We start from the raw sequence: 17733 nt of genomic DNA on the forward strand, positions 1-17733 counted from the left end.
ATATATATGTATATATATATATATACATATATATACATCTATATATTTCCAAATTAATAAATACCAATCCGCGAATGATATTAGCAGCTTGTTTGATAAGTTTTACTCTTTAGGGGAGTTAGAGGTGTTTGATGCTAGTATTAACCCCTGACTGGCTGCTGTGAAACATAATACACTGTAAGGGACGTATCAGGCTAAAGGAAGCTCTTGTATGTCTGCGCAGGTTCAGGAGAGGAGTAGGTGTCACATGCACATTACTGCCCCCATTCTTTGATCCCTTATCAGTGACAAAAAGCCAACAATACGCTCTGCAGGACCGGATGCTGAGTGCATATTACAGTAGAAAATAGCTTACATTTTTCAAGGGATTAAAGGGTATCAGAAAAGCAGCAGAAGCAAGGTGAAAGCACAATCTCCATCTACATTAATCCATACAGTAGCCACAGCTGAAGAGCAATATGTCAAATATACTACTCAGCCGTTGTATTTATAGAAAAATATATTTCCAAGCCGAATATGTGATATGTATCTTATTAATCCGCATGGTTTTATTGTTGCCTAGATTGATTGGTGATGTACACGTGCACAAGCACCGATATATTCATACCTGGACTAAATGACAAAAGCATCATAAAAGTCAAGAAAAGTGCCTTGAACAGTTGACAGGACCCATGCTGTGTTTTTAAGGTCAATGTTAAGACTGGAACCAGAAGGATTGTCCCCAGCAGTAATTAACAATGTTAATCTGTCTTTCCTTTCAACAATGATAAAGAGAGCATTTTCTCTATTTAATTAATGCCCAAGTTCATTTTGGAAATGGGATAATGAGCCTCTGATCACATTAGCATGAAAACGTACATTAAGGCTTCAACAGAGGAGGCAGATCCATGTACACAGTCCACTTTCTAATTAGCCGGCTGTGAAATGAATCGCATCAGGGAGAAATTGAAGGAAGCCAGTGAGCTCAGTGCAGTGTACTGTGCCAGGAAGACCACCAACACCTCTCTGAGCGGTGTCATCGCCAATACTGCTTAACCTGCTGCAGCTCAGCAGCTGTCAGCAACAATTTGTCATATCCGCAACAATCTAATACAAGAGCAACCCAAGCTTACAGAGACACAATCGCTGCTTCCAATGTCGATTTTTTTTCTCGAGAATGGACAATTTAGTTAGTAACAAAATCAGACAGAGAGCTGGACCCTTATTACCCGCAGCTTCACTTTCCCAGTCATCTTCATTTAACGTCCTTATATACTGAAATGTAGCACTATGTATTAGCCATCCAAACATAGGATTAGGAATTTGTAAAAAGTTACAACCAGGAATGACACTTGCCAAGTTTGAGATTCGCACTGAATTCAACTCATTCAAATACTGAGAATTTAAAGAAAATATCAATTTGATCATTTATAGAAATGTTTAAATGGATTCTCCAACATTCAATATTTCAATAACGTTTGATGGAGAGATATTTTGAAAGATTTGATCATCTCTATTTGCAACGCACACGAGGAAAATGACAAATTGCGGAAACGGAAAAGTCGCACAAGCATAGCATTACGTTGTCACGCGATCCCACACCTTTAGGGTCATGAATGGTGAAGGCACTCACCTGGGAAACTTCATATAGCAGTTTGTAGTGCTCCTCTCTCTTCTGGAAAGTGCACAGATTGCAGCCCATTGTAATTTGCAAGAATTCTGAGTGGTTTCAAATTCCCCTTTCTGTGAATAAGAAAAGCTTTGACAGGGAATCACCCTCCCGGCTTGACTACTGTTGTTCATCAGTCACTCCAGCGCATAGACACAGGCACACCACTGTTAGCTGCGAGCATAGACCAAGGTAGTGAGTGTACCATGCTGCTCCTGCCTCCTCTAAGTATCTTACATTCGCACTGCTCCGACTCATGGCAACACTCCCCCAGTCTCTGCATCACTGCACATGACTACACAGATTTCAGCTCATGAATATTAATACGGGCTCATGGATTATTTATGGCAGACCATGTTAATAGGGAGGAGTGTCATAGCCGAGGCTGATGACAGATGAATATTCACTAATTAACAAGCAAATGTAGTGTGGTTAAACAGAATACCCTTGTGTCAATATATGCCATGCTATAGGGATACGGGGTTGATATGGAAGATTATAATATACTTGACCATCCATTTAATCAATTACATTGCTTGCATCTACTATCCATTATGCTAATTTTCTACATACCACTGAAGGGTTGTAAATTTAAGAGGCTGAAGAAGCTATTTGTAAAATTATGGCATATCTTTTTCATGTTGTCGCAGAATTCCAAAATGAATTTTTCTAATGAAAGCATGAATATCGGTATATTGTTCTAAGAGACAGCATAAATAACATTAAATGCATATACAGGATATGGGAATAGAGAAAGTGACATACGTACATATTATTCATAGTTTGGATGGGCTGTTCAATTAGGCTGGCAGAGACGCTGACATTAAAGAGCTGTCTGTTACGCATAGATCACTCGTGTGGATCTACTATTATACTTGCGTCTGAAAGGTAACCTACCATGAGTCACAACTAAAGAGATCAGCTGTCTAATATTTGGCAACTGTCAAAAGGGACCGAGGCTGAAATTAACAAGAGAAAATATTAGATTTTTGCAGGCAATTCATAAAGTCATCTTTATTATGTACATTAAAGCCTCTTTGAAACAACTTCCTACTGAAAAAATGGTCTTCTCAAAGTAGATGACCACCATCCATTATACTGTATAGGTATACCATGAAAAGCTATAACAAGAAATGCGGTCCAGAAAAGAGGGTAAAACAGAGGATTTGATATGAGAGCTCACTATATTTGTGGCCCATATAGGATTTCCTGAGTTAGTGTATATTTGTGCCAGTGCTCCAAGAGGCCATCCCTTTCCCCAAAATAGAGAAAAAGAGCAGCACTTCCAAGGTATAAATTAATAAAATCTTCTTTATTGCATTACAAACATGTTTAAAAAACCTTTACAATGGATGAGGTTGACATGATAGCCATGAAAGACTGGATCAACAATAACGTCCTTACTCACAGCCAATAATCAGACTTTGAGTAAGTTCGTTGAAACGTGTCAGCCTTTCATGGTTATCATTTGAACATTATTCTCTGCAAAGGTTTTTTATCCATTTTCGTAATGCACTAATGAAGATACCAATAATTTATTCCTTTGAAGTGTTGCTATTTTTTATATATTAGAAAGGAGAGTGGTCGTCTAAAAGAGGTAATCATTTGGAGAAGCTCCACTGAAGAAATATTGCAGACTAAATGAGCATGGATACAAAGTATACATAAGATTACATAAGTGCACATATGTTTAATGATTTATTGTGATGAAATAGACCTAAGTTGTGTGAAATAAACAAAAAAAATGGCAGATTTTGTCTGAGTCCTTAACTGGCAACTGCAATTGGTAAAAAAATTAAAAAAATGTTGGATATCAACCTGTTCATTTATTTGCTCCCCTTTGAGAACACTGCTGCCAAAGGTGTCTGGCAGCAGCTTATCCCTTGCTGCCCTTTGAAATACACACATGCTTGAACAATTATTAGCATTATTTATTGTTGTTGCACCATTTATTTCATGGCTCTTTACATGTGAAAAGGGTTATGCATGATAAAAATCAAGTAAAGTATTGATGAACAATACAAGTCACTGACTGGTTCAGGAGGAGAGAGGACCCTTCCCACGATCGGTGACAGCTTACCAGGGATGGGTGAGGAATGGATACAGTAGGTTAGGGTAGAGCTGGTCGTGCAGTTGTATAGTGGAATGACGGTTACTGAATGTTGTAGGCTTGTCGCTTTTGAAGGTTTCCATGGTACCGGAGAGTCTGGTATGTTGGGGTAGAGAGTTCCAGAGTAGGAGGGAAAAATCTTGTGTGCGATTGTGGGAAACGGAAATAAGAGAGGAGTAGAGAAGGAGATCTTGTGAGGATCAAATCAGAGCAGTTTGGTTTACTGGTGAGAAGAGGTTAACATTTGTCAGTCAAACAAGCTGCACACTTCCGGCATAGAGGTGCAAATCCTTAGGTGAGATATAAAGTCCAGAAACTTGGGGGAATTGACCCATTAAAATGTTTCCTTTTTTTAAATACAACAATTCAGCAGGGGTGAATGTAAAATAAGTAGAAGAGACGCTTTCTCTTTAAACGCGAGGAAGTACAGGACAACATCAATTACCTCTGATTATTGGGAGTGGATAGTTGAAGGGGCTATATGAGACGCTTGTATATTTTCTTATGGTGATAAGAAGTATTAAGCAGATTAGTTTCCAACTACCAATTTACCAATGCTTAGTCATTTCAGGGCCCCAATTAAAATAAAGCAGTCTCTTCTCACCTCCTGCAGTGGTGCAGTTCCAGCGATGTCACTTTTTTGGAGAGTGACGTGACATTCTCATAGGTATCATTGTTCTCTGTCTATTACCCTACACATTCCCTCTGTTCTGAAACTGACCTAAGACTAACATCCTCCATAATTCGATGGGGACCAGAGACCACATCTCAGTACCAATGCTTTCTAACTGATGTTTTGATCACTTTTGAATGTTGATTGTGCTTTCACACTCATAGTAGCATGAGACCGACTCTACAACCCACACAAATGGCTCAGGTAGTGCAGCTCATCCAGGATGGCACATCAATGCGAGCTGTGGCAAGAAGGTTTGCTGTGTCTGTCAGCGTAGTGTCCAGAGGCTGGAGGCGTTACCAGGAAACAGGCCAGTACACCAGGAGATGTAGAGGGGGCTGTAGGAGGGCAGCAACCCAGCAGAAGGACCGCTACCTCAGCCTTTGTGCAAGGAGGGACAGGAGGAGCACTTCCAGAGACTTGCAAAATGACCTCCAGGAGGCAACAAATGTGCATGTGTCTGCATAAAAGGTTAAAAACCAACTCCATGAGGATGGTCTTAGTGCCCGACGTCCACAGATGGCGTTTGTGCTCACAGCCCAACACCGTGCAGGACGACTGGCATTTGTCACAAAATACCAGGATTGGCAAATTCGCCACTGTCACCCTTTGCTCTTCACAGATGAAAGCAGGTTCACACTGAGCACATGTGACAGACGTGACAGAGACTGGAGACTCCATGGAGAGTGATCTGCTGCCTGCAACATCCTTAAGCATGACCGGTTTGGCAGTGGGTCAGTAATGGTGTGGGGTGGCATTTCTTTGGAGGGCCACACAGCTCTCCATGTGTTCGCCAGAGGTATCCTGACTGCTATTAGGTACTGAGATGAGATCCTCAGACCCCTTGTGAGACCATATGCTGGTGTGGATGGCCCTGGGTTCCTCCTAATGCAGGACAATGCCAGACCTCATGTGGCTGGAGTGTGTCAGCAGTTCCTGCAAGATGATGGCATTGAAGCTACGTACTGTCCCGCCCATTCCCCAGACTTTAATCTGATTGAACACATCTGGGACATCATGTCTCGCACCATCCACCAATGTCACATTGCCCCACAGACTGTCCTGGAGTTGGCGGATGCTTTAGTCCAGGTCTGGGAAGAGATCCCCGTGGAGACTATCTGCTGCCTCATCAGGAGCATGCCCAGGCATTGCAGGGAGGTCATACAGGCTCATGGAGGCAGCACACACACAACTGAACATCATTTCCTTGTCTTGAGGCATTTCCACTGAAGTTGGATCAGCCTGTAGTTTGATTTTCCACTTTGATTTTAAGTATCATTCCTCATCCAAACTTCCATGGGGTATTCATTTGATTTACAGTGATCATTTTTATGTTTTATTGTTCTCAGCACATTCCACTATGTAATGAATAAATATTTGCAACTGAAATATTTCATTAAGTGATATCTGCGTAGCATGTGGTATTTTAGTGTTCCCTTTATTTTTTGGAGCAGTATATACATCTATCTATCTATCTATCTATCTATCTATCTATCTATCTATCTATCTATCTATCTATCTATCTACAGTCATGGCCAAAAGTATTAACACCCCTGCAATTCTGTCAGATAATACTCATTTTCTTCCTGAAAATGATTGCAAACACAATTTATTTGGTATTATTATCTTCATTTAATTTGTCTTAACTGAAAAAACACAAAAAGAATTGTCCTAAAGCCAAATTGGATATAATTCCACACCAAACATAAAAAAGGGGTGGACAAAAGTACTGGCACTGTTCAAAAAATCATGTGATGCTTCTCTAATTTGGGTAATTAACAGCACACGTAACTTACCTGTGGCACCTAACAGGTGTTGGCAATAATTAAATCACACTTGCAGCCAGTTGACATGGATTAACGTTGACTCAACCTCTGTCCTGTGTCCTTGTGTGTACCACATTGAGCATGGAGAAAAGAAAGAAGACCAAAGAACTGTCTGAGGACTTGAGAAACCAAATTGTGAGGAAGCATGAGCAATCTCAAGGCTACAAGTTCATCTCCAAAGACCTGAATGTTCCTGTGTCTACCATGCGCAGTGTCATCAAGAAGTATAAAGCCCATGACACTGGGGCTAACCTCCTTAGATGTGGCCGAAAAATAAAAATTGACAAGAGATCTCAATGCAAGATTGTGCGGATGTTGGATAAAGAACCTCGACTAACATCCAAACAAGTTCAAGCTGCCCTGCAGTCCGAGGGTACAACAGTGTCAACCCGTACTGTCCGTCGGCATCTGAATGAAAAGGGACTGTATGGTAGGAGACCCAGGAAGACCCCACTTCTTACCCCGAGACATAAAAAAGCCAGGCTGGAGTTTGCCAAAACTTACCTGAAAAAGCCTAAAACGGTTTGGAAGAATGTTCTCTGGTCAGATGAGACAAAAGTAGAGCTTTTTGGGCAAAGGCATCAACATAGAGTTTACTGGAGAAAAAAAGAGGCATTCAAAGAAAAGAACACGGTCCCTACAGTCAAACATGGTGGAGGTTCCCTGATGTTTTGGGGTTGCTTTGCTGCCTCTGGCACTGGACTGCTTGACCGTGTGCATGGCATTATGAAGTCTGAACACAACCAACAAATTTTGCAGCATAACGTAGGGCCCAGTGTGAGAAAGCTGGGTCTCCCTCAGAGGTCATGGGTCTTCCAGCAGGACAATGACCCAAAACACACTTCAAAAAGCACTAGAAAATGGTTTGACAGAAAGCACTGGAGACTTCAAAGGTGGCCAGCAATGAGTTCAGACCTGAATCCCATAGAACACCTGTGGAGAGATCTAAAAATGGCAGTTTGGAGAAGGCACCCTTCAAATATCAGGGACCTGGAGCAGTTTGCCAAAGAAGAATGGTCTAAAATTCCAGCAAAGCTTTGTAAGAAACTCATTGATGGTTACGGGAAGCGGTTGGTTGCAGTTATTTTGGCTAAAGGTTGTTCAACCAAGTATTAGGCTGAGGGTGCCAATACTTTTGTCTGGCCCATTTTTGGAGTTTTGTGTGAAATGATCAATGTTTTGCTTTTTGCTTCATTCTCTTTTGTGTTTTTCATTTAAGACAAATTAAATGAAGATAATAATACCAAATAATTTGTGTTTGAAATCATTTTCAGGAAGAAAACGAGTATTATCTGACAGAATTGCAGGGGTGTCAATACTTTTGGCCATGACTGTATCTATCTATATACAGTACCTTGCAAAAGTATTCAGCCCCCTGGAACTTTTCAACCTTTACCCACATATCATGCTTCAAACATAAAGATACCAAATGTAAATTTTTGGTGAAGAATCAACAACAAGTTGAACACAATTGTGAACTTGAACGAAATTTATTGGTTATTTTACATTTTTGTGGAAATTCAAAAACTGAAAAGTGGGGCAAGCCACATTATTCGGCCCTTTTACTTTCAGTGTAGCAAACTCACTCCAGAAGTTCATTGTGGATCTCTGAATGATTCAATGTTGTCCTAAATGACTAATGATGATAAATATAATCCAACTGTGTGTAATCAAGTCTCCATATAAATGCACCTGCTCAGGGCCGTATTTAGAGTTTCTGCTGCCCTAGGCACTTTTCGTGCTGCCTCCCCCATTGGTGAGTATGACACTATCGGCAGTGACTTAGGCTACTTTAACATCAGCGATTTTTGACATTTGCGGCAGTTTTTCCGCATCTGTAACGGATCACTTACGGCAACAGTGCGTTCGGCCTCATTCTTTCCCTATGGGACTTGGACATGTGCGGCGCGGCACTTGCGGTTTTGCCGCGATCCGGCAAATGCGGTACTTGCAGCAACAGGGAAAAAAAATGCTGCTAGCCGTGTTTTTTTGTCTCACCTCAAGTGCAAAACCTCAAGTGCCGCACATGTCCGCAAGTCCCATAGGGAATGAATGAAGCCGAACGCAGAGTTGCCGGCCCGTAACTGATACGTTACGCGGCAGATGCGGAAAAACTGCAGTATCTGCCGCGAACGGAGAAAATTGCTGATGTGAAAGTAGCCTTAGCAAACCTTTCCAGTTGTCATGTGAGAATCTGGTGAATCTCATACACATTACATGGTCAGTTGATTCTGCCATGGTTGCAAGGTTTGACAGAATTCTAAAGGGAACCCCCTCTTCAGCCTCACCCTGTTGGATGCAGGACGCAGACTTCCCTCAGCAGCCTCTCCTCACTCCCGTAAGCAGCCTCCACCTGCCAGATGCAGCCTCCACCTGCCAGATGCAGCCACCTCAGCAGCCTCTCATCTCACCAGCCTCTCATCTCCTCACCAGCCTCCCATCACCAGCCTCACCTCTCCTCAGCAGCCTCCCCTCACCAGCCGCTCATCTCCTCTCCAGCCTCTCATCTCCTCTCCTCACCAGCCTCTCATCTCCTCAGCAGCCTCTCATCTCCTCAGCAGCATCCCATCTCCTCACCAGCCTCCCATCTCCTCCCATCACCAGCCTCTCCTCTCCTCACCAGCCTCTCTTCCCCTCACCAGCCTCCCTTCTCTCCTCACCAGCCTTCCCTCTCACCAGCCTCTCCTCTCACCAGCCTCCCCTCTCCTCACCAGCAGCCTCTCCTCTCCTCACCAGCAGCCTCTCCTCTCCTCAACAGCCTCTCATCTCCTCACCAGCCTCTCTTCAGCAGCCTCTCATCTCCTCACCAGCCTCCCCTCTCACCAGCCTCCCCTCTCCAGCCTCCCCTCTCCTCACCAGCCTCCCTTCTTCTCTCCTCACCAGCCTCTCCTCTCCTCACCAGCCTCCCCTCTCCTCACCAGCAGCCTCTCCTCTCCTCACCAGCAGCCTTTCCTCTCCTCAAAAGCCTCCCCTCTCCTCACCAGCCTCTCCTCTCCAGCCTCCCCTCTCAGCAGCCTCCCCTCTCAGCAGCCTCCCCTCAGCAGCCTCCCCTCACCAGCCTCCCCTCTCCTCACCAGCCTCCCCTCTCCTCTCCTCACCAGCCTCTCATCTCCTCAGCAGCAGCCTCCCCTCTCGTCTCCTCACCAGCCTCTCCTCTCATCTCCTCTCCAGCCTCTCATATCCTCCCCTTAGCAGCATCCCCTCACCAGTCTCTCCAGTCCCCTTAGCAGCCTCCCCTCTCATCTCCTCTCCAGCCTATCATATCCTCCCCTTAGCAGCCTCCCCTCATCAGCCTCTCCTCTCCCCTTAGCAGCCTCCCCTCTCATCTCCTCTCCAGCTTCTCATATCCTCCCCTTAGCAGCCTCCCCTCTCCAGCCTCTCCTCTCCCCTTAGCAGCCTCCCCTCTCATCTCCTCTCCAGCCTCTCATATCCTCCCCTTAGCAGCCTCCTCTCTCCCCTTAGCAGCCTCCCCTCTTCTCAGCAGCCTCCCTCCTCAGCAGCCTCCCTCATCTCCTCACCAGCCTCCCCTCTCCTCACCAACCTCCCCTCTCCTCACCAACCTTCTCTCTCCTCACCAGCCTCTCATCTCCTCAGCAGCAGCCTCCCCTCTCATCTCCTCACCAGCCTCTCATATCCTCCCCTTAGCAGCCTCCCCTCACCAGCCTCTCCTCTCAGCAGCCTCCCCTCTCATCTCCTCTCCAGCCTCTCATATCCCCCCTTAGCAGCCTCCCCTCTCATCTCCTCTCCAGCCTCTCATATCCTCCCCTTAGGAGCCTCCCCTCTCCCCTTAGCCTCCCCTCTCATCTACTCTCCAGCCTCTCATATCCCCCCTTAGCAGCCTCCCCTCACCAGCCTCTCCTCTCCCCTTAGCAGCCTCCCCTCTCATCTCCAGCCTCTCATATCCTCCCCTTAGCAGCCTCCCCTCACCAGCCTCTCCTCTCCCCTTAGCAGCCTCCCCTCACCAGCCTCTCCTCTCCCCTTAGCAGCCTCCCCTCTCCAGCCTCTCATCTCCTCTCCTCAGCAGCCACTCATATCCTCCCCTTAGCAGCCTCCCCTCACCAGCCTCTCCTCTCCCCTTAGCAGCCTCCCCTCACCAGCCTCTCCTCTCAGCAGCCTCCCCTCACCAGCCTCTCCCCTCCCCTTAGCAGCCTCCCCTCTCCAGCCTCTCCTCTCCCCTTAGCAGCCTCCCCTCTCCAGCCTCTCCTCTCCCCTTAGCAGCCTCCCCTCTCCAGCCTCTCCTCTCCAGCCTCTCATCTCCTCTCCTCAGCAGCCACTCATATCCTCCCCTTAGCAGCCTCCCCTCACCAGCCTCTCCTCTCCCCTTAGCAGCCTCCCCTCTCCAGCCTCTCATCTCCTCTCCTCAGCATCCACTCATATCCTCCCCTTAGCAGCCTCCCCTCACCAGCCTTTCCTCTCCCCTTAGCAGCCTCCCCTCACCAGCCTCTCCTCTCAGCAGCCTCCCCTCACCAGCCTCTCCCCTCCCCTTAGCAGCCTCCCCTCTCCAGCCTCTCCTCTCCCCTTAGCAGCCTCCCCTCTCCAGCCTCTCATCTCCTCTCCTCAGCAGCCACTCATATCCTCCCCTTAGCAGCCTCCCCTCACCAGCCTCTCCTCTCCCCTTAGCAGCCTCCCCTCTCCAGCCTCTCATCTCCTCTCCTCAGCATCCACTCATATCCTCCCCTTAGCAGCCTCCCCTCACCAGCCTTTCCTCTCCCCTTAGCAGCCTCCCCTCACCAGCCTCTCCTCTCAGCAGCCTCCCCTCACCAGCCTCTCCTCCTCCCCTTAGCAGCCTCCCCTCTCCAGCCTCTCCTCTCCCCTTAGCAGCCTCCCCTCTCCAGCCTCTCCTCTCCCCTTAGCAGCCTCCCCTCTCCAGCCTCCCCTCTCCAGCCTCTCCTCTCCAGCCTCTCATCTCCTCTCCTCAGCAGCCACTCATATCCTCCCCTTAGCAGCCTCCCCTCATCAGCCTCTCCTCTCCCCTTAGCAGCCTCCCCTCACCAGCCTCTCCTCTCAGCAGCCTCCCCTCACCAGCCTCTCCCCTCCCCTTAGCAGCCTCCCCTCTCCAGCCTCTCCTCTCCCCTTAGCAGCCTCCCCTCTCCAGCCTCTCCTCTCCCCTTAGCAGCCTCCCCTCTCCAGCCTCTCCTCTCCAGCCTCTCATCTCCTCTCCTCAGCAGCCACTCATATCCTCCCCTTAGCAGCCTCCCCTCACCAGCCTCTCCTCTCCCCTTAGCAGCCTCCCCTCTCCAGCTTCTCATCTCCTCTCCTCAGCAGCCACTCATATCCTCCCCTTAGCAGCCTCCCCTCACCAGCCTCTCCTCTCCCCTTAGCAGCCTCCCCTCACCAGCCTCTCCTCTCAGCAGCCTCCCCTCACCAGCCTCTCCCCTCCCCTTAGCAGCCTCCCCTCTCCAGCCTCTCCTCTCCCCTTAGCAGCCTCCCCTCTCCAGCCTCTCCTCTCCCCTTAGCAGCCTCCCCTCTCTAGCCTCTCCTCTCCAGCCTCTCATCTCCTCTCCTCAGCAGCCACTCATATCCTCCCCTTAGCAGCCTCCCCTCGCCAGCCTCTCCTCTCCCCTTAGCAGCCTCCCCTCACCAGCCTCTCCTCTCAGCAGCCTCCCCTCACCAGCCTCTCCCCTCCCCTTAGCAGCCTCCCCTCTCCAGCCTCTCCTCTCCCCTTAGCAGCCTCTCCTCACCAGCCTCTCCTCTCCCCTTAGCAGCCTCCCCTCTCCAGCCTCTCCTCTCCAGCCTCTCATGTCCTCTCCTCAGCAGCCACTCATATCCTCCCCTTAGCAGCCTCCCCTCACCAGCCTCTCCTCTCCCCTTAGCAGCCTCCCCTCTCCCCTTAGCAGCCTCCCCTCTCATCTCCTCATATCCTCCCCTTTAGCAGCCTCCCCTCACCAGCCTCTCCTCTCCCCTTAGCAGCCTCCCCTCTCATCTCCTCTCCAGCCTCTCATATTCCCCCTTAGCAGCCTCCCCTCACCAGGCTCTCCGCTCCCCTTTGCAGCCTCTCATCTCCTCTCCTTTGCAGCCTCTCCTCACTCACATCAGCAGACTCCCGTCTCCTCTCTCACCTCACTCCTCTCTGCAGCTTCCTCTCACACTGCCCGCCTCCTCTCCCTGCTCACCGCCGACTTCAGTATTTTCTCCCACAAACATGGCATGCTGCTCAGCTCTGCAGTCTGCTCCAGTGCTTCTACATTAAGAAGAGCACGCAGCATGTCACATGACCGGCGTCAGGACCATGATGCACTTGGGCCTGCCTGCTGCTTAAAGGTACAGCACCCATTTCTGGACGCCAGATGCACCCTAACAAGTAATGCCCGGATAGCGGGCGGCCGTGCGCCCGAGACCCCCTCCCCCTGCAGCAGCCGTGGCTGAGGTAGGTGGGTGGGGGGGGTGACCCCCGAACCTTAAAAAAAAAAAATATATATTTTTTTAAACTTGCTCAGGTGTCGCCCCCTCACATTGCCCCGCCCTAGGCACGTGCCCTCAAGTGCCTAGTGGCAAATAGGGCCATGCACCTGCTCTGCGATAGTCTCAGGGTTCTGTTTGAAGCACAGAGCGCATCATGAAGACCAAGGAACACAATAGGCAGGTTCGTGATACTATTATGGAGAAGTTTAAAGCCAGATTTGGATGCAAAATGATTTCCAAAGCTTTAAACATCCCAAGGAGCACTATGCAAGCGATCATATGGAAATGGAAGGAGTATCATACCACTGCAAATCTGCCAAGACTCGGCCGTCCCTCTAAACTTTCTTCTCAAACAAGGAGAAGACTGATCAGAGATGCAGCCAAGAGGCCCATGACCACTCTGGATGAACTGTAGAGATCTACAGCTGAGGTGGGACAGTCTGTCCATAGGACAACAATCAGTCATACACTGCACAAATCTTGCCTTTATGGAAGAGTGGCAAGAAGATATCCATAAAAAGTGTCATTTAAAGTTTGCAACAAGCCACATGGGACACACACCAAATATGTGGAAGAAGGTGCTCTGGTCAGATGAAACCAAAATTGAACTTTTTGGCAGCAATGCCAAACGATATGTTTGCTGCAGAGGCAACACAGCTCATCACCCTGAACACACCATCCCCACTGTCAAACATGGTGGTGGCAGCATCATGGTTTGGGCCTACTTTTCTTCAGCAAGGACAGGTAAGATGGTTAAAATTGATGGGAAGATGGAGCCAAATACAGGACCATTCTTGAAGAAAACCTGTTGGAGTCTGCAGAAGACCTGAGACTGGGACAGAGATTTGTCTTCCAACAAGGCAATGATCTCAAACATAAAGCAAAATCTACAATGGAATGGTTCTCAAATAAATGTATCCAGGTGTTAGAATGGCCAAGTCAAGGTCTAGACCTCAATACAATCGAGAATCTGTGGAAAAAGCTGAAAACTGCTGTTCACAAACGCTCTCCATCAAACCTCACTGAGCTCGAGCTGTTTGCCAAGGAAGAATGGGCAAGAATTTCAGTCTCTCGATGTACAAAACTGATAGAGACATACCCCAAGCGACTTGTAGTTGTAATCACAGCAAAAGGTGGCGCAACAAAGTATTAAGTTAAGTTGAGGTTTAAGTTGAAGCTCATCAAGAGAATGCCAAGAGTGTGCAAAGCATTCATCACAGCAAAAGGTGGCTACTTTGAAGAACCTAGAATATAAGACATAATTTCAGTTGTTTTACACTTTTTTGTTAAGTATATAATTCCACATGTGTTAATTCATAGTGTCAGTGTGAATGTAAAATTTTCATAGTGATGAAAATACAGAAAAATCTTTAAATGAGAAGGTGTGTCCAAATTTTTGGTCTGTACTGTGTATATCTTACATTGTCTCCTTTATTATGTATATTGCCATCTCTTATTTCACAGTGCCCTCTCTTGATATGTACACCTCCGTCCCTTACATATCGGATTATATAGAGCCCTGTCTTTATTAGATTCTATCCTCTCTTTTTAGATACTGTATATAATGCAATGACGGCTGATGTACCACAGGAAAGCTTCTTTTCTAATGGAGGAGCTGATGGACTGGTCGTCCAGTCACCGGTTACTCCATCAGTCGTCATTTTATATTTAAGAGAGGGAACTATGTAACAAATGAGGGTGCTGTGAATAACAAAAATAACAAGAATACACTATGTAAGAGACAGTGCTGTACATTACAACAGGAAGTTATGTAATAAGGGACGGCACCATATATAACTAGAGAGGATGGTACGTAATAAGGGACTGTGCTATACATAATAAAAGAGCAAACTACATTACTAAGGACATCGCTAAATATAATAAGTGAGTAAAATATATACAAAGGGACTGTGCTATACATAATAAGTGAGTACACTATACACTAAGGGACTGTGCTATAAATAATAAGGCTACATTCCTGTATCTGTGTACAGTGTTGGTGTGCTGTGCACTTTTACAGACGCATTGAGAATGTCCAATGCTGATCCTCAAAATCGGATCTGAACAAAACATTCTCAGATCCATGATTTTCATGTATGTGTGAATGGACCTATAAAACTATGAGTCCGTGTGCCGTCCGATAAAAAAAAATCTGGAGGCAGCCGGACATTTCACACAAATATGAGAATGTAGAATAAGGGATATTACAGATAACATTATTACTCCAAGTCACACAGAACAGATACAGAATAATATCTACATCCAGGCACTTACCGCTGATGTCTTTTCTGAGTAGAGCCACTTTCTCCTGTTTCTTCTCCATCTGGTCAGACCTTCATGTCGACATCCCCCAGCCATGACTAATCTTGTCACAATGATCATCGCAGCCCTGAAAATAACAAGGTCACATACATTGTATTCATACTTGTGTCTATCCCCTCAATACAGATATGTATCCCACCATTAAAAATATAAGGTGATAAGCAGCAGTTTGCCCCCATTAACTATTATCTCTGCCTCCCAATAATAATAATCTTATAATAATAATCTTTATTTTTATATAGCGCTAACATATTCCGCAGCGCTTTACAGGTTGCACACATTATCATCACTGTCCCCATTGGGGCTCACAATCTAAATTCCCTATCACTATGTCTTTGGGATGTGGGAGGAAACCAGAGGAAACCCACGCAAACACGGAGAGAACATACAAACTCTTTGCAGATGTTGTCCTTAGTGGGGCTTGAACCCAGGACTCCAGCGCTGCAAGGCTGCTGTGCTAACCACTGCGCCACCGTGCTGCCTAATATAAATTATTTAGTCTGTGACTCTCCCCAATTACCTGTAAGGCTATGTGCACACGGAAAATGTAGAAGGTTTACAGTACAGGAAAAGTGAATGAGATCCCTGAAGTCTCATGCACAGACTGCTTATTTGCGTATGCTCTAGCAAAAATTAAGAGACCAATGCAAAATGTTCAGTTTGTCTGATTTTTCTCTTTTTATAGGTATATTTTGAGTAAAATGTAAATTTTTCATTTATTCTATAAACTACTGACAACATGCCTCCGAATTTCCAAGCAATAGATTTTGTATTTTTTTCTGAAAAGTAGAAATGGTCAAAATTAGAGAAAGAACCCAGTGCTTTCAGACCTCAAATAATGCAAAGAAAACAAGTTCATAATCATTTAGAAGCAACAATACTAATGTTTTACCTCAGGAAGAGTTCAGAAATCAATATTTTGTGGAATAACCATGATATTTAATCACAGCTTTCATGCGTCTTGGCATGCTTTCCACCAGTCTTTCACACTGCTTCTAGCGCAAAAATGTAAGCAGTTCTTCTTTGTTTGATGGCTTGTGACTATCCAACATCCTCTTGGTTACATTCCAGAGGTTTTCAATGGGGTTCAGGTCTGGAGATTGGGCTGCCCATGACAGGGTTTTGATGTGGTGGTCTCTTAATTTTTGCCAGAGCTGTATGTATATCATGAACATAAATACTTATTATTGTGTCACGTGCAGGCTGCAATCATTTAGCAGTTTCTACATGAGAGCAGATGTCAGCTTTGATGAAATAGGAAAAGCCGCACTTTACACGCGATCACTCATTGGCTGCAGCCTGCACGTGACACAACAAGTAACGTTACTAGATATAAATCCAATCAATGAAGAGAAAAAACGGCTCGGGGGAGTGCGGACATAGTGGAAGTGAGCAGGGGAACACGTCATGATGGATTTTTTACCTTCAATAAAGGTTTGATCTACGCAATCTGGTGAGTGCTGCCGCAGTTCTTCTTTTTTCATATTTATACTGGATTGTTTGTTTTTTCGTATGCGAGCACCTCCAGTTACTGAAGCCCTACACCCACAAGTGACTGTGTTCTTACCAGTACGTTACATTCAGGCTGTGCAGCAATACTTTTTTTTCTCTTCATTGATTGGATTTTCATGCTGTTTTTGGGCTAGCACGCCTGGTTTTGAACTGAGTGGGTTGTGTGTCCATTGATATACAGTGATTGCTGTGTCATGGACCCTGAGGTTTCTTCAGTGTATGTGGGTCTACTAGCCGGCCGGGAGGATGTAGCCGGTTATTTTAAGGAATGTGAGCAGGCGGATCAGGTACAGATGCTAAGTACCAAGGCCCTGGAATACAAATTAATTAATTTATCTGAAAGAGAAATTCGGCTTTTTTGGACCAACAATTCTCTGCAGTCTTATGTGGACAATGACTGGGTCCCTAGAGGACTTCGGGTGTGGAAGGAGATATCCCACTTCAATCACGATGCCACTTTCAAGTCTGAATGGGAGCAGATAATGTTAAAGAGCTCTCAGGAGTTACTGGCGTTAGTCTTGAAATCTAACATCCAGAACTATGAGGTTTTGAATACAGAGATTGTGAAAACTCAGTCTGAATTGAAAAGCAGACTTACTGAGAGTCAATGGGCGTCATTTACAAAGAAACTGGATGGGAAACTCATTCCACTCCAAGCGGAGATTAAGCAGAAAAAAAGAGACAAATTCTTAAGAGATAAAAGTGACTATGATGCAGGACAAGTCTTTTCTTGGCATAAGCAACAAAGGGAGAGTCGGACTTTTTCCTCTAATATAAGTCAATCAAACAACAAGAGACGTAGACACAAAAAGCGGAACCAATATCGCCGCAAAGATTATTTAACAACAGAGTCGGACTCCAGTCTGAGCGAAGGAGGAGCTACGGGTTTGGAACAAACAGAAGGATCTACCACAGAGGCTTCAGCAACTACGGCCCTCCCTTTAGGAGGCGCACTCGTCGGGGGAAGAGAAAACAGAGATTATGTTCCCACCGGGAGGTACAAAAGAAAGAACGTCTCCTGGAGACAGGGGCAGTAGTATCCATACCAGTGGAGGAATGTATCATCAATTTAACGGACCGCGTTTTAACACCAGCGCAATCAGAATTATTAGCAAAAGGCTTAAATTATTGTGTCCCTGAGAAATTTAATTTCTCAGAATTTCAGATAGATCTATTTAAAGGCATTAGAAAAATACATTTGTATAAGGCTTTTCTTAATGGTACTAGTAATAACACTGTG

The 17733-nt window shown here is 46.0% G+C and overlaps 1 protein-coding gene across 1 annotated transcript in view; it reads right to left on the reverse strand.

Annotated features, from left to right (window-relative positions):
- The window catches only part of PDZRN4 (PDZ domain containing ring finger 4), a 325432-nt gene extending 323512 nt beyond the window's left edge, over positions 1-1920 (reverse strand). The window contains exon 1 of the mRNA XM_069764758.1: positions 1613-1920. Within this exon, the coding sequence (XP_069620859.1) occupies positions 1613-1681 (69 nt within the window). The 5' untranslated portion in view covers positions 1682-1920. The remainder of the gene's footprint in view (positions 1-1612) is intronic.
- Between the last annotated feature and the right edge of the window lie 15813 nt (positions 1921-17733).

Source organism: Ranitomeya imitator, chromosome 4 (assembly GCF_032444005.1).
Source record: "Ranitomeya imitator isolate aRanImi1 chromosome 4, aRanImi1.pri, whole genome shotgun sequence".
NCBI classification, from domain to species: domain Eukaryota; kingdom Metazoa; phylum Chordata; class Amphibia; order Anura; family Dendrobatidae; genus Ranitomeya; species Ranitomeya imitator.